At 36.4% G+C, this 23,192-nt stretch overlaps 2 protein-coding genes across 2 annotated transcripts; one reads left to right on the forward strand and one right to left on the reverse strand.

Moving 5' to 3' along the window:
• The first annotated feature begins 10,285 nt into the window (after positions 1-10,285).
• On the forward strand, positions 10,286-16,633 carry LOC105056263 (peroxiredoxin-2E-2, chloroplastic). The gene is made up of 2 exons (XM_073248148.1): positions 10,286-11,707; positions 16,368-16,633. The coding sequence occupies exon 1, from the start codon at positions 10,679-10,681 to the stop codon at positions 11,549-11,551; it is 873 nt and encodes a 290-aa protein (XP_073104249.1). The 5' UTR covers positions 10,286-10,678; the 3' UTR covers positions 11,552-11,707; positions 16,368-16,633.
• A 1,084-nt stretch (positions 16,634-17,717) lies between these two features.
• Positions 17,718-20,572, reverse strand: LOC105056262 (protein RADIALIS-like 3). Its single transcript, XM_010938397.4, has 2 exons — positions 19,567-20,572; positions 17,718-18,164 (listed from the first exon to the last, which is right to left on the reverse strand). The coding sequence occupies exons 1-2, from the start codon at positions 19,827-19,829 to the stop codon at positions 18,140-18,142; spliced, it is 288 nt and encodes a 95-aa protein (XP_010936699.1). The 5' UTR covers positions 19,830-20,572; the 3' UTR covers positions 17,718-18,139.
• Positions 20,573-23,192: the final 2,620 nt, after the last annotated feature.

Genomic DNA, 23,192 nt, shown 5'->3' on the forward strand with positions numbered 1-23,192 from the left:
ATGGAGTATAGAAAAGCTACAAAGAAAGTCATGCATTACAAAAGTTTGCATTTGATGCATTGCCAGGTAATCTTGAAAGATAATGTAGATTGTCTTCAGGATAGATTGCCACCATTAAATTGCTAGTAATATTGATTATTGTGTTTGATACATACAGATAATATTACAGTAAAATTTTTAAAAATCTTGATCGACATGTTTGGTATGACAATTAGATTATCAGTAATGTGAAATCCAAATTTTAAAATAGCCCCAATAATTTTACCCTGATGCATTTTTTTTTTCTCTGATGAGAAGTAACGGAAGTGATATGGATATAACGGTGGCATGGAGAAGTGGTAGGTTGAGGGGTATGAAAAATCACAGACACTAGGGGGTGGAGAGGAGGCGAGTATGTGTGGAGCCATAGGGGTGGTGGGGATGGGCATGGAGGAGCCATAGGGGGGTGGTAGGAGACAAGAACAGAGGAGCCACAAGCAGACAAAGGAAGATGAAGGAGCCGCGGGCTGAGGGCGCACAAGAGGGGGGTGTGGAGGAGGGGGAGGGTTGGGCAATAGATTTTGTGTAATTTTTTTGAGAGATAATTTTATCCAAAATTTTTATTATAATATTACCAAAGAAGTGATAATCTGAATAGCCATCCCTCCCTAAAATAATCCAAATTGCCTTCTATGAGGCAATCTGGATTGCCAAGGTAATTTCGATTACCACCTTTAAAGCATACCAAATATAATAATCCAGATTACCACATTAAATTACTAGCAATTTAGATAGATTGCTAGCTACCAAATGCAATCTAAAGGGTATAAAAGTTTACATGCTTACATATAGATAGCCTGATCATCATATAGTAATAGCTATTAGGATTCGCAGATGTACCAATAATAGAAAGTCTATTACTGATATATCTTTCTACTTATAGGAGGTACTATATTACAGATATATGTAAAATAAGGTCTTATTCACTACATCCATTATGGAAGTAGATTATGTAGCTCATATGAAACTTCTTTACACGTTATAAGATTGTGAAATTTTATCACAGAACTTAGAATTGTTGACTTTATTAGCAAACAGATAAAGATATACTGTGATAATTTTATAATAAAATTTTTCTATAATACGAAGAGTACAGGTGCTTGTAAGCATATTAGTATTAAATACTTTGCTTTTTGTGAAAGGATAAAAAAAATATAGTGTCTGTAGAATATATTAAAAAAAACTAATAATTATAGATCTGCTAACTAAATGACTTATTTCTAGATTTTGAGGTTCAGGTGGATCATATGAAATATAGCTTATTTTATGTATTGGATACTATATATAAAGTCATCACTTTGAATTTTATAATAAAATTTAGTTTATTTTTTACTGATTATCTATTTATCATGTAATATAAAGATGATCAAGGAATAGGCATAAAATTCAAAGTCGTCACTTTGGATTTTATGATAAAGTTTAGTTTATTTTATACTGATTATCTGTTTATCGTGTGATATAAAGATGCCCAAGGAATAGGCATAAAATTTTATCTATTAATAAAATAAAATTTTATATAAAAAACTTGATTATGAGGTGTCATTAGTGTTATAATATATAAAAGATCATGTGTTGATTGATAATGTATTTGCCGTTGTGATTCACATGAATGATTATTTTATAATCAAGCATACAATGTATATCCTATGAAGCAATTGAAGTTTTTAAATGTGGCCACATCAGTTTTTTTAATTATCAAATCTAGATAAGATTTTATTAAAGACTTTTGAAATGCTTTAAATAATTTAAACGAAGATGCTTATATTACATTGGGCCAAGTGGAAGTTGTAATTTATCTGATTAGATCCATGTAGGTATGGCCCACACTAATACACATCGAGATTTGTTTTATATGTTTTAATTGATTTGGACTCTGACTAAAGATAAACCTCTGATTAAGTGATAGAAATATATTTGATGCTTTGATAAAGTTGAGCTCCATATAACTATTATGGATAATATCCATCTTTCAGTTGTTGTGACTGATTCAGATACTACCTCTAATAGATAAGGGAAGTTATAAAAAAAATATTTATAGACTTGGTCCCCTACTCATCCGAAAGCTTATGAGAACCTCTCTATTGGGTATATTCGGATTAAGGATTGGAAAACCAAGGCGTTGCTCCGCGACATCGAGTAGCATATCCAGGATTGATTTTTTTATGGTTGTAAGTTGCGGATGATTACAGATTGATTTATTTGGGCTTGAACAATAATGGTTGGAGATATAATTATTTTTACATTCAAATTAAAAATTCCTATAGCACATGCTTGTAGTTTAGGATATAATTTCTCATTAGATCAACTATCGTAGAGATCTCAAAGAAATCACGGTTCATCATTTCAACCAAAGTTCATCATTCATCCGTATGCACAAACCTCAAGGCAACTAGTGGATGATCCCACATAAGTGAATGGCTCTTCCACATGAAAAATACAAGTCTAATATAAATCTATATCCTCGCATTCAATAAAAAGAAGATAAATAGTGCATCTATTTGATTGGAGGTAATCTGGTACGAAAAAATGAATCTTATATCAGATTATCATATTTGACATGAAAAATAAAATAGAGAGATAGTAAAAAAATTGATAGGCTCCCTAATAAAAATGCATATATAATCATTGAATTTATTTTGATATCTTTTCAATTTCATTCAATAAAAAATTTTTATAAAAAAAAATAAAAATAGTATTATACAAAGAACTGTGTGATTACGATCATTATATAAAAATTAATAAAAAATAATAATACTATTTTAATATTAAAAAATATATTTTTATATTGAAAAATATATTTATAAATTTCATCATATTTCTATATAGAATTATCTTCAGTCAAACGTAATAATATTTTTTAGATAACATTTGTTTGAATAATTTTGTTATCAATTAAATATAATAAAAAAAAAATTTATAATTACTTTTTAGATAAATAATTTCTATAAATTATTAAATTATTCTATAATTTGATGCACCCCAAAGTCGCCGTTAAACCTAGACCCCTGGCCGGCGCCCGAGCGAAAGAGTCAGAGAGAGACGATGGCTGCCTCCGTCAACAACATCGCTGCCACCTTTGCCGCCGCCAGCGGCTTCCCTCCGTCATCCTCCTCCTCGCCACCGCCGCAGTCGTCGTCATCGTCGCTGGCGGTCACTGCGGCGTTCTTCGCCTCCCTCTCCCCCAGTCCCGCCCGCCCCATCTTCGCCACCTGGAACCCCCAATCCTCCCTTCCCCCCTCCCACTGCTCCTCTCTCCTCGGCCTCTACGGCCTTCCCGGCCCCCGACCCCACCCTTTCCTCCGCCTCCCGCGCGCGGCCGTCGTCCACCCTTCTTCGGTCGCCGTCTCCGTCGGTGACCACCTCCCAGACGCCTCCCTCTCCTACCTCGACCGCGACGGAGACATCCGTACGGTCGCCCTCGCGGAGCTCACACGCGCCCGAAAAGCCGTCATCATGGCCGTACCCGGCGCCTTCTTCGCGCCGCCGCGCCCCCGGTGGTGGCGCGGCCATGGCGGCGGCGGCGGCGGCGGCAGCGTGGCCACCATCCGTCTGTCGCCGGAGAGGCTGGTGAAGAAGGCGGCGGAGATGAGGACGAAGGGGGCCGGTGCCTCTGGGACAGTGCTGGTGGCGTGCGTGGCAGCGAACGACGTGTACGTGATGCGGGCGTGGGGAGAGCAGCTGGGTGCGGCGGAGGATGGCGTGATGATGCTGTCGGACCCGGAAGCCCAGATGGCGAGGGCGCTCGGCATGGCGCTGGACCTCAGGGGAGGGGCCGAGGGCTTCGGTGTCCGCTCCGATGGGTACGTCATTGCGGCGGTGAATGGGCTGGTGAGAGCCCTCTTCCTCAACCACTACGACGGCCGCGCCGGCGACTCTGCGACCGCGTTCGATGACATTCTCCGTGTGCTATGAGATCTAGGGATCTCTCTGTTTTGGTTATCTGCGTTCTCTGTTTCCTCTAAAGGTGATGGACGATGGGATGAGACCTTTGAAACTTTTTGGGGAAGAAAAGAGGAGGACTTTTGAATAGTGTTCTTCTTCGATCAGTGGATGAAGAAAGGGGAAAAGGTAACGTTTTTTCTCCTCCTTCCTTCCACAGTTTTGTCATAGCTATTGAAGAAACACTGCTGGCAAGCATTAGCTAAATTTCATTTATGATCTCTTGTTCGATATATAACTTCTTTTGGCATGTCATTTTTCATGGTTCTGTCATGCGACATCATAGTATAACTAATGGTAAATGTACAAGAAGACCAAAAATTTTTCAAGCAATCCTCTCTCATGTGTGTGTAGCTGGCATTCCTTCTCGCCTTTACCCATGATTTCATTAGGTTATCGTGTGAGGGAGATGTGTGATAAGACTAATATAAATAGGACTAAATAGGGCAATGATCTCTGTTTTTAGTCCAAGCTATTTAGTAGCTTTGCATAATGATATCACTGGAATAGGTTCAATTGTAACAGGAGAGATGGAATAAGCTATCATCTGTAGTTTTTTTTTTTTTTTTAATATTTATTGGGAAATTTATCTTTGACCCTCGCATTGCATGTACATGTACCCTTGCAGTTTAAAAAATTTTAATCAAATCTTTTAAGTTACTTTTTGTTGCAATTTGCCCCTTCTGTCCATCTCCCTTATGATACTGTGGTCAGTTATTCACAAATAATGAAAATATCCTCTCATTGGTATTCTTTTATTAGCTCCGCCATGCATGTGCCTCTCGCAACTCCCTTATTCTCTCTCTCTGTCCATGTCATTCTCATTATTGTTGCCGCCGACACCAAGGGCTAATATACATATACATTCGCTATCCATGTCCTATACATATATCATCTCATCGGTATTCTCTCGCACCCTCGACCAACTTCTATTTTATCGTTGCCAACACTTCACTCACCGAATTTGCTGATAGTACTTCCCAACCATTGTCATCTTTTTGCTAAAGTGGCTTAAGTCCCCTTGTCGGCCATTACTCCTACGAGCTGTCTAAACACCCATTCTAGCTCTTCTCACATTGTCACCATCGCCGATGATTGGGAGCTTGGTATTTCTCACATATCTGTCCTTCAAAATCATCCTCCTCCTCTCCTATTGCCATAACCTTCCAACGTGGTCCATGAAAACTTCCTCCATTTTTTCCTCAGCCACACTCTACTCTCCAATTAATACATCTTGCCAACTTGTGTGTACCCCAAATAGCATTGCCTGCAACATCTTTCTTGAATTATCCATCCAAATATATGGTACCTTCGCTCATACAATATGAAAAAGCCTCCCTCATTGTTCCTCTCTCATTGTTGATCTTAAGGTTCATGTGATGGTCATCCAAATCTTTTCATATCAGATATCTTTTTGGTCCACTTTATTTTCATTTCTCTTCTATCAGAATACGATCTGTTTAAGATCTCCTATAGTATACACAATAAGAATTGGATAGTTAATAAATTATTGATCAAATTCGTACAAGCGGAAAAAAAATTGAGAAAGGAAAAGATGAAGAGCGTGAACTTTACTTCACATCAAATTAGTGAAAAAATAGATGAAGAAAAGGATATACCTAAATGCAAAAAGAAAAAAAAAGTATTTATTATGGCATTAGGTGAAGCTATAAATAAAGTTATCAACTGCTTTTTCTGCAAAAGAAATGGACACTTAAAAAAACTGCATGAAGTATAAAAAATGATTGTAAAAAAAAAAAATCCTTTGCTCTTTTGTGTATTTTGAATCCAATTTAGTAAGTATTCCTAATTCTATTTGGTATATTGACTCTAGTATATTTATACACATTGCTAACAACTTATAGGACTTTCTATTAAGAAGGACTCTGACTGAAAGTAAATGATTTATTCTCATTAGAAATCAAGTTTGTTCACTCATTAAAATAGTTAGATGAGATCATGGAATCATTAAACTTCACTAATTTTATGATATGTATTGACTGCATAAAAGAAAAGCAAACATACACATCCAAGAATGATACAAAGATGATTAAGAAAACTTTAAAAGTCTTGTACACTATTGTATACCAACATTTTCCTATACCTAATAAATGAAAAGTATTTCGTTATATTCATTGATAACTATATGTATCTATACCTTATATTTATTAAAACTAATGTATTTGAGGCCTTTAAGAAATTTGAAGCAAAGGTAGAGAGATAATCAGGAATAACGATGAAGTAGTTAGATCTGATAGAGATGATGAGTACTATGGTAGATATATAGAGATGAGATAATAACTAGGACCATTAGCAAAATTCTTAATAGAATATAGTATTGTATTTTGTTACATAACATCAAAGCACATGAGGTCTAAATGAAAGCAGTTAAAAGAAGAAATATGACGCTTAAAAAAATAGTTCAGACTATAATAATTAGTTATTCTGCTCTATCTATTTACTTATGAGGTGAGGCTGTAAAGATAACTATGTATATGTTGAATAAGATTCCTACTAAGATAGTTCAAAAAACTCCTTATGAGTTATGGATTGGTAGAAAACCTATTTTGGAATATATACGTATATGAAATTATCTAGCTAAGCCAAAGGTTTTAATCCATAAGAAAAATATTTGATCTCAGAACGATCATTGATTTTTCGTTGATCATTCGGAGAGCTCAAAAAAGTAGATTTTTATTGTCCATCTCGTAAATTATATATGGTAGAAACTAATAAAGCTAAATCCCTATAGGATAACATATTTAGTGAGAGTAGAAGACCTTGAGATATTGTCTTTGAAGAAATACTGAGCTTGTAAAATAGATTGAAATAATGATTTCTATAGTTGTTCCTCAAGATAACATGGAGAGATCATCACTTCATCAAGTTTCATCCCTTGAGGTTTTTATTATTGAATAAGTAACTGTCTAACCACCGTCATAAATGGATCAAGAAACAGCTCTCTAAAGATCTATTAGAATAAGAAAATCTGCTATATGTCCCGATCATATAGTATATCTAACTCATATGGATGAAAAAGATATGATCTCGAGATATTTTTATAAAACATAAAAGGTGAGAATTCTTTATAATGGTTGGATGCCATAAAAAAAAGAGTCAGGTTCTATGGATAACAACCATGCTTGAGAATAAGTTGATTTACCTGAGGGATGCGATAAATAGGTTACAAAAGGTTCTATATGACCAAAAAGTATCTCAAGGGAAAGGTCAAACTATATAAAGCTAGACTTATGACAAAAAAAATTACACAAAAGGAGAGCATTGACTTTAAAGAGATCTATTCCCTTATTTCTTTAAAAGACTCTTTTAGGATTATCATAGTCTTAGTAGCTCATTTTTGATTTAGAGCTACATCGGATGGATATAAGAACGATCTTCCTTACTAGTGATGTAGAAGAAGAGGTCTACTTGAAATAATCTGAGGATTTTTATGATCAGTAGACAAGAGCACATGATTTGTAGATTAAAAAAAAATTAATTATGGACTTAAACAGATTTCTACACATTGATATCTCAAATTTAATGAGATAATCACGTTCTTTGAGTCTAAAGATAAATAATATTGATTAATGTGATCTCCAAAGGTCAGTGGGAGTAAGTTCATAATTTTGGTATTATGTAGATAACTAATATTCTATTTGTCTATAGTAATTTTGGTTCACTTGAGGAAATCGAACAATTTCTATTCTAAGATTTGAAAATAAAAGATATGGATGAAGTCGCTCATATTATCGACATTGAGATCATAGAGATAGATCCTTAGGGTTACTTAGACTATTTTAAAGGATTTACATCTCTATAGTATAAAATTTAAGATGAAAAAATATTTCTTTGAATGTGCTCATACTGTAAAAAATGATAAATTTAATAAAGCTCAATATTCAAAAATTAAGATAAATATAGAGGAAATAAGGTTCATAATCTATGCATCTTATTTTGATAGTCTATGCGCATGTTTATATGGGTCCATTCATTTCTTATGCTGCATCAATGCTTGGATATTATTAACATGATCCAGAAATAGAATATAGAAAAGCCACAAAGAAAGTCATACATTACCTATACGGTATAAAAATTTATATGCTTACATACAAACGGTCTGATCATCATACAGTAATAGGCTATTAGAATTCACACTTACTGGATGTTATAATAGTAGCAAGTCTATTATTGATATATCTTCCTATTTATAGGAGGTGCTATATAATGGATGCATATAAAATAAGATTTTATTTATTACATCCAATATGGAAGTAGAATACATAGTCTATATATGACTTCTTCACAAGTTATGAGATTACGAAATTTTATCACTGGATTTAAAGTTATTGATTCTGTTAGCAGACCAACAAAGATATACGGTGATAATTCTACAATAAGATTCTTCTATAATACAAAGAGTACAGGCACTTGCGAGCATATCAATATCAATCATTTGCTCTTCGTGAAAAGATAAAAGAGAACATAATGTCTATGGAACATATTAAAGAAAAGCTAATAATTATAGATCCACTGACTAAAGAATTTATTCCTAAATTTTGAGAATCAGATGGATCATATAGAATATAACTTATTTTATATATTGAGACTATGTATAAAATCATCACATTGAATTTTATAATAAAATTTAATTTATTTTTTGTTGATCATCTATTTATCATATGATATAAAGATGATCAAGAAATAGATAAAATATTTCATCTATTCATAAAGTAAAAATTTATATAAGAAATTTGGTTATGAAGTGTTCTTAATGTTATGATACATGGAAGACCGTATGTTGATTGATAAAGTATTTGCCACCATGATATACACTAGTGATTATTTTATAATCAAATATATAATGTATATCCTATAGAGCAATTAAAGTTTTTAAATGTAGCCACATTAGATTTTTCAATAATCAGACCTAGATAAGATTTCATTAAAAATTTTTAAAATATTTTAAATAATTAAAACAAAAAATTTGTATTAAGTTGGACCAAGTGAGAGAATATTATAATGTATCTGATTAAATACATCCGGATATGACGTATACTAATATACATTAAAATTTATTTTATATATTTTAATTGATTTAGACTTTGACTAAAAATAAACCTCAAATAAAGTGATAAAGAAATATTTGATGGTTTAATAATGTTGAGCTCTATACTACCATTATGGATAATATCCATATTCCAATTGTTATAATTGATTCATAATACTGCCTCTAATGAGTGAGGCATATTATAAAAGGATATTTACGGACTTGGTCCCCACTTGTCCGAAAGCTTGTGAGATCTTTCCCATCGGATATGCTTGAATCAAGGATTGGAAAGCCAAGATGTTACTCCACGATATCAAGATGCACATTGATTTTTGTATGGTTGCAGGTTGCAGATGGTTATAGATTGATTCATTTGGGCTTGAACAATAATGGCTGGAGATATAATTATTTTCGCATTCAGATTAAAATTTTCTATAACGCATGCATGTGGTTTAGAATATAATTTCTTGTTAGATCAACCACTATAGAGATCTCAAAGCAATTATAGTTCATTATTCCAACCAAAATTCATCATTCATCCATATGCACAGATCTCAAGATAACTAATGGATTCCACGCAAAAAATATAAGTCTAATATGATAAATCTGTATCTTTGCATTCAAAAAAAAAAAAAAGATAAATAGTATGTTCATTTGGTTGGAGATAATCTGGAATGGAAAAATAAATCTCATGTCAGATTACAATGTTTAATATGAAAAATGAAAGAAAGAGATAGTAAAAAAAATTTGATGAGTCTCATATTTATTTTCTAGAGAGAGAATATAAAATAAATATCATTGGAGTTGGTATTTAGTAAATTTTCAAATGATGATAATTCATACTTGATTAAAATATCTCTAATAAAGCCGCATATGTAATCATTTAATTTGTTCTAGTATCTTTTCAAATTCATTCACTAAAGAACTTGTACTAAAAAATTAAGATGAAGATGATATTATGTAAAAGACTATGTAGTTATAGTCATTATACAAAAATTAATTGGAGATGACAATACTATTTTAGTATTAAAAAATTATTTTATATTTATAAATTTTATCATATTCTTATATAGAATTACCTCCAATTAAATGTAATAATTTTTTTTTCAAATTTTGATATTTTTTTAAATAATTTTTTTATCAATCAAATATAATAAAAATTATTTTTTAAATTATCCTATAATTTGATCGACCTACAGGGCTCCCACCAAAACCAAAAGGATCCTCAGAACCTGTTTAGTTTCTTCCGAGTAAAAAGTCTTGGTTAGGTCAGATCACGGTTAGACTTCTTTGAGTGCCTGATAAATGCCGCCAACCCAAAAGCATGTGTTGGTCGAGTCGAAGCCGGTTTTGAATCACCTCCGGGTCAGTGCACGTGGCAATATCCTAGCTACCTTGGAAATCCTCAGAGTGGGAAGCATGGTCAACTTCAATTAATTAAACAAGAAAGACAGAAGTCAGTGACTTCAAGTCACAAAACAGCTGTTCTTCGCTTAATTCCTCACTTAAAAACCTTATTACGTTTTACCAAAAAAAAAACCTTTAAACCATTTGCCATAAAGGATGTATGCTGTGATGTTCCTTTATCGAATCCCTTGAACCCTAAACCCTTCCTCTTAGACCCCTGGCCGAAAGAGTCGGAGAGAGACGATGTCTGCCTCCATCAACAACATCGCTGCCACCTTTGCCGCCGCCAGCGGCTTCCCTCCGTCATCCTCCTCCTCGCCACCGCCGCAGTCGTCGTCATCGTCGCCGGCGGTCACTGCGGCGTTCTTCGCCTCCCTCTCCCCCAGTCCCGCCTGCCCCATCTTCGCCACCTGGAACCCCCAATCCTCCCTTCCCCCCTCCCACTGCTCCTCTCTCCTCGGCCTCTACGGCCTTCCCGGCCCCCGACCCCACCCTTTCCTCCGCCTCCCGCGCGCGGCCGTCGTCCACCCTTCTTCGGTCGCCGTCTCCGTCGGTGACCGCCTCCCAGACGCCGCCCTCTCCTACCTCGACCGCGGTGGAGCCATCCGTACGGTCGCCCTCGCGGAGCTCACACGCGCCCGAAAAGCCGTCATCATGGCCGTACCCGGCGCCTTCTTCGCGCCGCCGCGCCCCCGGTGGTGGCGCGGCCATGGCGGCGGCGGCGGCGGCGGCGGCGGCGTGGCCACCATCCGTCTGTCGCCGGAGAGTCTGGTGAAGAAGGCGGCGGAGATGAGGGCGAAGGGGGCCGGTGCCTCTGGGACAGTGCTGGTGGCGTGCGTGGCGGCGAACGACGTGTACGTGATGCGGGCATGGGGAGAGCAGCTGGGTGCGGCGGAGGTTGGCGTGATGATGCTGTCGGACCCGGAAGCCCAGATGGCGAGGGCGCTCGGCATGGCGCTGGACCTCAGGGGAGGGGCCGAGGGCTTCGGTGTCCGCTCCGATGGGTACGTCATTGCGGCGGTGAATGGGCTGGTGAGAGCCCTCTTCCTCAACCACTACGACGGCCGCGCCGGCGACTCTGCGACCGCGTTCGATGACATTCTCCGTGTGCTATGAGATCTAGGAATCTCTCTGTTTTGGTTATCTGCGTTCTCTGTTTCCTCTAAAGGTGATGGACGATGGGATGAGACCTTTGAAACTTTTTGGGGAAGAAAAGAGGAGGACTTTTGAATAGTGTTCTTCTTCGATCAGTGGATGAAGAAAGGGGAAAAGGTACCGTTTTTTCTCCTCCGTCCTTCCACAGTTTTGTCATAGCTATTGAAGAAACACTGCTGGCAAGCATTAGCTAAATGTCATTTATGATCTCTTGTTCGATATATAACTTCTTTTGGCATGTCATTTTTCATGGTTCTGTCATGCGACATCATAGTATAACTAATGGTAAATGTACAAGAAGACCAAAAATTTTTCAAGCAATCCTCTCTCATGTGTGTGTAGCTGGCATTCCTTCTCGCCTTTACCCATGATTTCATTAGGTTATCGTGTGAGGGAGATGTGTGATAAGACTAATATAAATAGGACTAAATAGGACAATGATCTCTGTTTTTAGTCCAAGCTATTTAGTAGCTTTGCATAATGATATCACTGGAATAGGTTCAATTGTAACAGGAGAGATGGAATAAGCTATCATCTGTATTTTTTTTTTTTAATATTTATTGGGAAATTTACCTTTGACCCTCGCATGTACATACATTTACCCCTGCAGTTTAAACAGTTTTAATCAAGTTTTTAAGTTACTTTTTATTGCAATCTGCCCCTTCTGTCCATCTCCCTTATGATGCTGTGGTCAGTTATTCACAAATAATGAAAATATCCTCTCATTGGTATTCTTTTATTAGCCCCGCCATGCATGTGCCTCTCGCAACTCCCCTATTCTCTCTCTCTGTCCATGTCATTCTCATTATTGTTGCCGCCGACACCAAGGGCTAATATACATATACATTCTCTATCCATGACATATACATATATCCTCTCATCGGTATTCTCTCACACCCTCGACCAACGCTTCCCTCCAATCACTGAATTTGCTGGTAGCACTTCCCAACCATTGTCATCTTTTTGCTAGGTTGCTTTTGTCCCTTTGTTCACCATTACTGCTACCAGCTGTCTACTCTCAAAATCACTGATGATGCAACGAGCAAACACCCATTCTAGCTCCTCTCACATCGTCGCCATTGCCTATGATCAGGAGCTTGGTGTTTCTCACCTATCCGTCCTTCAGAATCCTCCTCATCTTTTTTTCCTGTTGCCATAATCTTCCAAGGTAGTCCATGAAAAGTTCCTCCATCTTTTCCTCAACCAACTCTACCCTCCAATTAATGCATCTTTCCAGCTTGTATGTACCCCAAATAGCATTGCCTGTGACACTGTCCTTCAACTATCCATCCAAATATGTGGTGCCTCTGCTCATACAATTTGAAGAAGCCTCCCTCATTGTTACTCCTGTAGATTTCAAGGTTCATGTGATGGTCACATGAATCTTTTTACTGAAACCTTGTTGACGGAGATGGACAAAAGTGGTGGATCACAAATGAAAAGGAACTTGAATGCTCTAAATAATGCCCTTGGAAGTGCAGGGTGGTGTATGTGCAATAATAGCAAAGCTGAGGGGGTCCAAAGGTAAATTTTTCTTATTTATTTGCTTATTTTACCACATTGTGTATGAGATTTGTTAAATTATAATGCTTGAAGTTCTTGATTGGCATAGGAGAGACATGGAAAAACATAAACACACATGCACCTCTATTTGATAACTAACTGTTTCTCATCTCTACGTGATTATTTTGTCAGAGTCAAGTTGTATCAATGATTAACAAATTCAAATCAGCATGGTATGAGTGTTTGTAGTTTACACTGCTCTGCAACTTTGCCCAATGACTTTACTGTCCATTCCCTATATTAAATATGGTACCTGTACATCCTCCCTTGGAAATCTTATTGATAATTGTGACACATAAGAATTTTGTCCATTGAATTGTTTCTCAACTGCTGGTAGATTACAAACCTCTCATCTCATTTATTGTGTTGGTGCTATCACTTACCACCGAAGGGGAAAAAATTAATTAGCCATTTAGCCTCTTGAAAATACTGATTAATGTGTTTGTTCCCTCTAATTAGGGGCACTTAGTAATTTTGGTAGTATGATATAACTATTCTTAATTCATTTACCTGGCCCGTCTAGCAGAGGCCTTCTTAGCCATGTTACTTTCTAAAGTTTTGCCTGCATTGCCATGTTCACCTCATTCTTTTGGTTCTATTTGTAATTTATTGTCGATAACTCCTCGCCTTGCTGCAAATGTAGAAGCTGTAATTTAAGTAAGAAGGTCTTACCTCAATAGAGATTGCAGATTAACTGGTGTGCCTGAAATTCATGACTCAACTTCATCTGAAAAATTCTATAATGAATCTTGTACAAGAAGCTTCCATCACTGGTTTTACATTCCAAAACATGAATTTGACTGAAGTGGTTGTCTAGTTTTAAATGATATACTCAATTTAACGATTCTGAAATAGCTAAAAGATGAGGCCCACAATTTTCATGAGTTCTAATGTCCAATCCAGCAATGAATCTTGATGGCCCAATTTGCAGTTTGATCAAATTCTACCAACAACTGACTAGGATCACTAGGTTTCAAATCATAGTCTGAAGCACTTCTTTTAGAAGTTTTTAACTAATATTTCCCATTTATATCTATTATAAGATATTACAATATTTTCTTTAGATCTTCAACCAGTCATGAGAGGATTCTTTGCTTCTATTGTTATGTTTGTCGGTCAAATCTCTAAACTAGCCATCATCAATTGTACTTAACTCTGTTTGCAGTGAAGCCTCTTTGTGTGTTTCTGTGTTCGATCCTTTTTTCTTGAAATCCTCTAATTTTCAACAGATGGTATGCAAGTTCAGGTTTGTGTAGGATAAGCAAAGAAAGCAGTCATCTGATTTGGATGCAGGATAGGATAGACAAAGAATGCAATCATCTCATTTGGATGCTGAATTTTTTTTCTAATGGGTGTTTAGATGTGACAACAAATATTAAGAATTATTAGCTCAACAAGCTTGTACAACTTGTGGTATTTCAAGTGTCCATGAAATGCATCATGTGAGTCATTAAAGGGTAAAAAGATCGATTCTTTCATTGGTTGTTCAGACATTGGATCTCCAACAGACGATTTTTGTGATAAGGTTCTGATGAATGGCCAACACACAATTTGCTAGATATGACGAGAAGAGGTGAAGCTTTAAGGTTTTTGTGAGGTTCCATTAGAAACTGTAGTACGTTAGCAGTGTAAAAGCGATGAAGCTTGAGGGAAATTTTGGACCATAATTTATTTGCCTAATGCAAATTAGGTGAATAAGTGTGACTGGACTTCTGTATCACAGGAGTGTTTTTATCAAATTCCATCATAAATTTAAGAGCAAACACTATATGGAAGTTAAACCAAAAAAATGAGCGACCTGCATGATTGTTGGAAAAGTCTTCTTAAGTTTGTCTTACTGTTCTATCTTGTGATCTGCATGCAACTAGATCTGTTGACTTATGAAATATTGAGAAGGAGAGTGAAAGCACCCGCCAAATTCCCTGCATCTCTTCCCCATGATATTCATGGGAACAGGGGCAGCTGGAATAGCTCTCAAATCAAGGAAGGGAGCAAACAAGCAGGGAAGGAGCAGGCTCAATTGCAAATCTTCTGTTTTGTGTTTTAATGTCATTGTCTTGGAATTTACTAATATGGGTCAAGATTTTATATCTTTTTGATGATAGCCAACATAAAATATGAACATTTTGAGGATATCAGATTAAGCGGTAGATTAAAGTTAATGAAGTAACATTTCAGGTTAGCTATGAAGGGGCATAAGATGGTCTTGATTTCAGTGGTTAGTGTGCATTGTGAGATAGGTTGATGTCTCTCTGTCCAAAGAAAGTTTTTAGGGATTGCCTTTGTCCACAAATGTAGCTTATTTTCAGTTAGCCTGTGTACAGATGCTAGTGTTTGTTTGGTAGTGCGCTTTTATCTTTCTATTATATTTATTTAGTTAATCTTTTTAAGTTTTGAGGCTGGCGGTGGAAATGAAAACATTGAAAATCTCAACTAAAATTTAGTATATAAATTGTCTTTTGTTTTCAGAGGATTTTTGAAGTTGTCGTATCTCAACTAGGTTCACTCTCGGTGCTATGGCATGTGGTGGCTCTCAATTCTTATTTATCAAATTTCTTTCTCGCCCAACCAGCAAGCCAGTAGTTTTTTACTCGATGCATTTATTACTATTTCCCTACGTTTTCCTGGGTTTCATGAATGAGAGGCCTCTAATACAAAGAAGAACATAATTCTCAGCATTCCTTGCAATAGCTGTCAGTCTAAGCCTGTATTTTCTCTTATAATGATTGCCCGCTTGCATGATTGAAGTGCACCTTGATAAGCTATATTATATTATTGGATGAGAAAGGAATATTACCATTTAAAATTTTATCTGTCAAATTGACTAGAATATTATTGTTTCTCTTTTTACTTTGGCAAAAATCAGAAAGTTAAATATATAATCCGTATGTGTTTTTGTTTATTTGTTCATCTTTATTTTATCTCGATGGCTTTTTCTAGACTTATCAAAATAATGGATTCTATTTTTTTTGAAAAAAAAATTTCTATTCATTTTGTAACGTCCCAAACAGTCTACTAATCCAACAACTTAATCAGATCTAAACTACGTGGTCCAAAAATACTTAAGTCCAAATTATTAGTAATAGACTACTTAAGTTATTATATATCGATCATTCATCAGTTCCATAATCGATGTGAAACTATCATAATTTTTTCCATTTAAATTTTTAACGTCCTCGTCAAGATCCACTTTGATTTCAGTATCTTTTTTCAGTACACATCCATGTGAGACTTCGGAGACAAGCTTATCACACCACTGTCACTATCTTCGATGGTCAACCTCCCTCTATCGGATCGAGGGTATATTATCAGGATGTACAGTTGTTCCAACATAATTCCATACGATAGTATCTTCAGAAGTGGCTCTGATATCATTACGTAACATCTCAAGCATTCTACTGATCCAACAACTTATTCAGATTTGAACCACATGTCAAAAAATGCTTAAGCCCAAGTTGTTAGTAGTAGACTACTTAAGTCATTATATACCGATCATTTGTTAGTTCATAATTGATGTGGAATTATCACATATTTTTTATCCTTATATTTTATGTCTTTATATCTTAAATTTAGAATTTATTTACTTATTTTTTTAATATGCATTGTATGTTCTCGTTACTAGTAAAAATATAAGTATATATCGAGTTGATCTTTTCTTCACTCCAACCTGTTTTAAGCCCAAAATCAAGGCCTTGACAACCGTTCGCCGCTCTTTATGTTGTAAGAAGGAAAAAATTGCACAACTCACAGCAGAGATTTTTTTTTTTTGGGGGGGGGGCCTTTCTTATGAAAGAGAATATATGATGTTAATGTTTGTGAAGTGGCATCAAAGAAACAAATTAATCTTTAAGAGTCAGGACGAAACCTGGCCAGAGAATGAACTTTGGAGCCATATCAAGATGATGGCACAAATCTTTTTTAAGATTGCTGATCCATGTGCATGCAAAAGTTGGTTCCAGGGTGAATTTTGAAAGCTTCACAGCGTAATATCAAAACTCCTTGCGAGGCTGCGTCTTGGAGCCCATCTCATGTGGATTGCAGCCTAACGTAGACACAAGCATGAGCACGTTTATTACATCATTAAGCAAGATTGGAGATATAAAATTTTCACATATATTTTGTCACAAGATGCTGCAAAATAAGTGCAAGTAAATTTCGATTTTTCAATATCTTTTTTCTCTTTTTAAACCAGGACGGGAAAGTATGAATCAGGTGTAGTTTTATCTTTCATTTTTGCAATAGAATTACTTAAAAGCTGATTCAGTAACATATAAAATCTAGCATATTCCATTGGTAGTGGGAGAGGATAGTTTAGCAGGCTCATAAGCTACTTGAGAAGGGGTCGACCAGCTTAACAGACTTCCAATCCTTGATTGGTGCTAATAATACATGGCTCTTCACTAAAAAAAGCTGCTTTATATAACGAGGACATCTCGAAGGCTGCAGAAAATTCATTTTCTTTGTTCTAAACTTTTATGGATCAAGGAGTTGTTGCTTTTATATGTAAAAATCCCCATGATACTCCCTTCTGATCAACTAAGGAGTCTTAATCATGCAAGATATGTTTTTCTCACAAAAAAGTCAGTCATGGAATGAGATATAAGATAAAATAAAAATAGTCTTTGTGGTGGCTTTTGTAGCCCTCCCTCCCCTTCAAACGAAAAAGGTAGAAAGGATTATTCATGCAGGTCTTTCATCCCATGGTAGACTGGACGGAAATACATGTACACAAACTTCCATTGAGCAAAAGGGACATTTGATAAGAAGACCAGCCCACCTAACCTATTCATCAGGCAGCCTTTGCATAAGCATACACATAAGGATGGACAACTTGAAGGGAAGAAACATATAGATAGAAACAAGACCAAAGGAGTTGCTTGCTATCAGTTATATGCGTCATTGCTCTTTGCTCCAATCTGTTTTCATCGGAGAGGAACGACGGCCCTATTACTTGATACACTTGGATGCTTCATTCTAGTTTTTGTTTCAGTTGAGCTTGAGGTTCCTTAGCCTGCAAAAGAGTGCCAAAAATACCAATCAATATTCATAACAAATGATCAAACTACACCAAGTTTTGGCACCATCTGGAAGTAAAAAAGAGTGTAATATAATATAAAACCATTTTAGCAACAAAACAAGAGAACATTTAAAAATAATAAAAAAAATAAAGGGCTCCAAGACCCTGTAAATGAGCCTGAAATGGAATGGAATATTTAAAGGCTTGGGTCGGTCACAAGTTTGGTAAGCAATAGATTGCTAATCAGAAGCATGGTCTTGTTATTTTTTCGTAAAAAAAATAGATAGATAGATAGATAGATAGATAGATAGATAGATAGATAGATAGATAGATAGATATATATATATATATATATATATATATAGAGAGAGAGAGAGAGAGAGAGAGAGAGAGAGGATGTCTTGGATAGGATGGGGGACTGCAGGAGGGGGAATGGACTATGGGGTGGCAGATGGAAATATGGTTTGTTAGGATTAGATCTCATGTGAGCTTGGTGGTCTGAGTTGGGGACAAGATAAGGAACTTGAGTTGAGGAATGATGAAAGCGGATAGAATTCTTGTTATCACACAAAAACAAAACAGGAATCTCAACTTGGGGCTTCTTGCTGGCCTTTTACCCAACTGAAAGCTACTGTTCAGACTCAAGTCTAATTAATTTAAAACAAAAGAAAAGTTAAGTAGCAAACATAACGGAAGTTGGGGGAGAAGGACGAGAGAGAGAGAGAAAAAGGTAATGGGTCAACCATGACCCACATAGAAAGGAAGACGAAATGGAACAGCAATTAGTGGATTTCGACCAAGTGAATTGTGGACACGGTCCTTTTAACCGTGGAACATGACTATTATCCCATCTTGGGTGATTAGTAAGCCTTTAGAGAACTGATAGCAACTGCTCATCAATTCCCAGTTCCTCAAACAACAGGACGAAGCTAAGAAATAAGAAGAAGAGAATGGAGTGGCTCATAGAACAGTAAAAGGAGTCATTGGAAGGGAAGAGAATGTAGGCCGATTCCTTATAACCGTAACTCGGCTTTTGTGTTGAATCTTTGCCCCTGCAACAACTATTCCATCTCAAAGCATCCTTCTTTCAGTGCTAAAATAAGGTAAGATAACATATAGAATGGAATGCCTGATGGAACAGTAATGAAAGAAGAATACATGGGAGAAAATGTGAACATATAGTCCTTTTTAGTATTATAAACAAAACAGAACTTTCAAGTTGGGTCATTGGGTTGGTGTTCCAGCACCACCTGAAAGCTACTCTTCTATCTCAAGCCTCCAAATCTTTTATCACACAAAACAGAAAGGCTGAGAGAATTAAGCAAGCATATGAAGGAACATAATGGTGAAAGAAGCAGTAATATAAGGAATGAGGAGTGCACTACTGGTAGACTACCTCTGCTCCTCATCGCTGGCGGAGGGCCTAATATTGTAGTTGGGGAATGGCACCTGGCCTGACTCGATGTTCTTGAGGTCCTCAACAAGCAGCTCGTAGTGTCGCTTCACCTCCTCGGCAGACTTCCCCCCAACCGCTCGCGCGACGTTGTGCCAGCGGTCTGGTGTGTCCTTGTCGTACACCGCTAGAGCTCGTTCGAAGAGCTTGTTCTGCTTCGGGGTCCATGAGGAGACCGAGCTGCGCGAGAGAGATCCTGATGCCATCGAAAGAAGCAGACTTCAAAGGAGTGATAGAGGCTTTTATTTAGGTGCTGAAGAGAATGGGAAGGAGAGGGAGTTGTGGAGGCTTGGTATGAGCAAAGTAGCAGCAGCCGAGGGTGCTTCTTATAAGCCAGAGGTTTGTGGAAATGATGGGATGGAGCCAGTTGGCGAATAATGCTTGGAAAAGGAAGTTAGAATAAGGTGTCACTAGTTTGTTCGAGAGCCACAAAATGGAGAATAGGAGTGGTTGGGGGGAGAATCAAAATAGCTCAGGGGAATCATCATCTCAGCTTGAAGTCTTAGGGAGGGGTTGGGGGGAACCTCCCATCTCTTTTTGTCTCCCATCCAGTGGAATCATCTCTTTTCTTCTCTTATTATCCTCTAATAAATGATCGTTATTCATTAGAGAATCGATACACTTTATCCCATCAATTTGGAATGCTTTCATGGATGCTAATTCATAATGAGTTCTTACATGTTGTTAGCTCCACTGATGAATTGTCACTTGGAAGTCAAAAGATGACTTCTTTTCATCCAAAGATACTGTGGTTGATGCCTTTCCTCATCCGAATCCCTGTCTTGATCTGTATTCAGGAGTTCTTTTGCACCAAAATTATCTGGAACTGTGCTCCCATTTCTAAGCCACTTCAAATGATTCTTCTTACTCTCCGCAATTATCTTGTGATGTATTTGTTTTTCGTACGAGATGTTATGAAGTTACTTAAGTTGCCTGTAAGATGCCTACCTCCCGCGCCCTACTGCTTAAAAGCCCAAGCAGCCTGGGGTGGATGTTGTCGGCATGATGGAAGTCATTATAAGTGGCGAGATGGAGGCTTTTTTTTCAAGTGCTCAAAATAAGTTGCATTTTAGCTCATAAAGCTCGCCACGTTTTCCATGCGAAGGCAATTTTACTTCCCTAAACATAGATATAATATCTCAGCTCGGCCGACAATGAAATAACCGGCCAACATCACATCTCTGTCAAAGCTTATTGGACATCTAAACCACAGCCTCTTTGTAGGGTAATTAAGGTTTGTGTCTTGTACAAGGCAAGCATGTAGAAGCTCATTGGATGCTGAAAAGATCGCAGTAAGATGCTGGCTGGAATTTTTACTCAGAAAATATGATGGGAGGGAATCTCTATTTTCTTTGGGGGGATAAGATAAATTATTTAAGAAGGAAATTTATGTCACCCTTAAAATTTAGAATGAGGAAGAACAAACCGGTTAATGTCTTCTCTTAGATTTCTCTTTTCCTCTGCTTGTTTTAAACGGAGAGTTTCAGTACCTTGTTGCAGGGATAAACTCTTGGAACATCCAAGATAAAGCATTTCTTATCTTGTTGGTAGTCTTGGTGCTTTGTCAAGCATAAAGATGCCACTTAACCCAAATAAACCTAAAAGCCCCTTGTAGAGGGAATAAACCTAGCTGGCCTCATCCCTTTCTAGTGAAAAGTCTTAGCTTTTTGTAACCCATCTCTTTCGTTTCTCCAGTAAACAGGAATAGGGATTCGGATAGAGAACAAGATTTGGACTGCTCCCTCTTTTCTTCTGAGAGTTCTATGACATGAAATGGACATGACCCATGAGGTTAAGTTAATCTTTATGCCACACGACTAAAGATACCCTTTTCAGCCATCTAAAGTGTTAAGTACTGACACCCCAAGGGCTGTCCTCATGTGGTCTGCTTTGGGTTTTCCAGCCTGGGGAGTGGGTTCTTTTCCATTGTTTTTCTATTGAAAATTTCTTTTGTGCACCGCGGTGCAGAAAATCTGATGCAGAGTACATTATTTTATCTGATTAATTTATATAATTATTATTTTTTAATAAATATTTAATATTTATAAATTATTTTTTTATTTAAAAATTTTATATGATAAAAATATTCATTTTTTGATTATGATATCTTTTTATAAAAATTATGATATTTTTTTACAAAAATTATGATACTCCTATCTTCAAAAAATTATGATATTTATCTTTCGATTTTTTATTTAGTATCGAAATATCATAATTTTTATAAAAAATATCATAAATTTTAAGAATGGATGTCATAATGTTTAAAAAGAGATGTCATAATTCTGTAAAAAGATGTCATAATTTTTTTCAAAAAACAGCGATATCATAATTTTTGTGAAGGGATGTCATAATTTTTAAAAAAAGATATCATAATTTTTAGGAGAAATATTTTCGTCATTCAAAATTTCAAATGAAAAAATAAATATTAAATGTGCATTGGAAAGCGATAGCTACGTGATCCAATAAGATGAAGTGATGCGCTCCACGTCAGATTTTTCACACCACGAGCGGTGCACAAAGAATTTCTATTTCTTATTTGAGCCCAGAAGGATATGGCACAATGCACCTATACTATGTTTCAAATCGTCCATAGCTGGCCTCAAAGAACTTTGGGTTGGTCCAACTAGCATTGAGATACTTTCCATGCGCATGGAACTCGTTTGTTGTCTTGTTTTGCTCTTAATACGGTAAGATTATTCTTCATCAGATTGGTGATATGGCTATGTGTTGTGTTAGGTAAGATGGGACTTCCAGTCATGGTCACCAGTTATTAAATCTAGAGACCAAAATTTGTAATTCAAAAAAAAGAAAAAAGGGTCTAAGAAAAGTCGAGCAAAAGTTTGAAAAGATTTACCACCTAATCTCGATTTGGATGGTCAGCATTCAGCACTTGCTAATTTAAGACAAGGGATGCATTGGACCAAGTGCCTGAGCTATGGCCTGCGTGGGGTGGGTAGGTATAGAATATGGGCAGGGAATAGCGCATCTTATTCACAAAAAAAAATAATAAAATAAAAATTATAGATTTCAGCCATTTTGAATTTAGAAAAGTTTACAGAAATAAAATTGTAAAGTTACTAATATATCCATGCAATAATTTGTATAAAATAGGCATTAGAGATTTAATGATGATAAAAAAATAGTGACTACCAACATTGCTAACAGAAATAGATATTGTAACCAATTTGTAATCTATGAGTATTTTTTGTTGAGGTCATGAATAATTTTATGATTCACCACCATCCGTAATTTATAATTTATGATTGTTTCTTTTATAAGTTATGAACAACTCATGAACCATCTAATAATTCTGATCATTCACGAATGTTGGAGAAATTTAGAGAATCATGTAGTCGAGGAAAAAGTCATGATTAATTTGAAGCTTTTTTTCAGTAATTTAAAGTACGTTGTTCTGATGTTTACAAGATGTGTTGTTGAGATTAGCAGAAAGTTGGTTTTGGTGCATAATTCTCCATCTTATAGACCCTTGCTGTTATCTAGACATATGACAACAATTTAAAACACATGCTAAGGATTTGTGGTGCAAATTGATTGTAAGACTCGCTTTC

The sequence above is a fragment of the Elaeis guineensis genome, chromosome 13 (assembly GCF_000442705.2).
Source record: "Elaeis guineensis isolate ETL-2024a chromosome 13, EG11, whole genome shotgun sequence".
NCBI classification, from domain to species: domain Eukaryota; kingdom Viridiplantae; phylum Streptophyta; class Magnoliopsida; order Arecales; family Arecaceae; genus Elaeis; species Elaeis guineensis.

Bases quoted from the DNA above. Each gene is read 5' to 3' on its own strand.
- LOC105056263 (XM_073248148.1), top strand. From the start codon at position 10,679: ATGTCTGCCTCCATCAACAACATCGCTGCCACCTTTGCCGCCGCCAGC.
- LOC105056262 (XM_010938397.4), bottom strand. From the start codon at position 19,829: ATGGCATCAGGATCTCTCTCGCGCAGCTCGGTCTCCTCATGGACCCCG. The intron at 18,165-19,566 runs GTAGTCTACCAG...ACTCTTTTGCAG, and splicing joins GCCAGCGATGAGGAGCAGAG to GCTAAGGAACCTCAAGCTCA.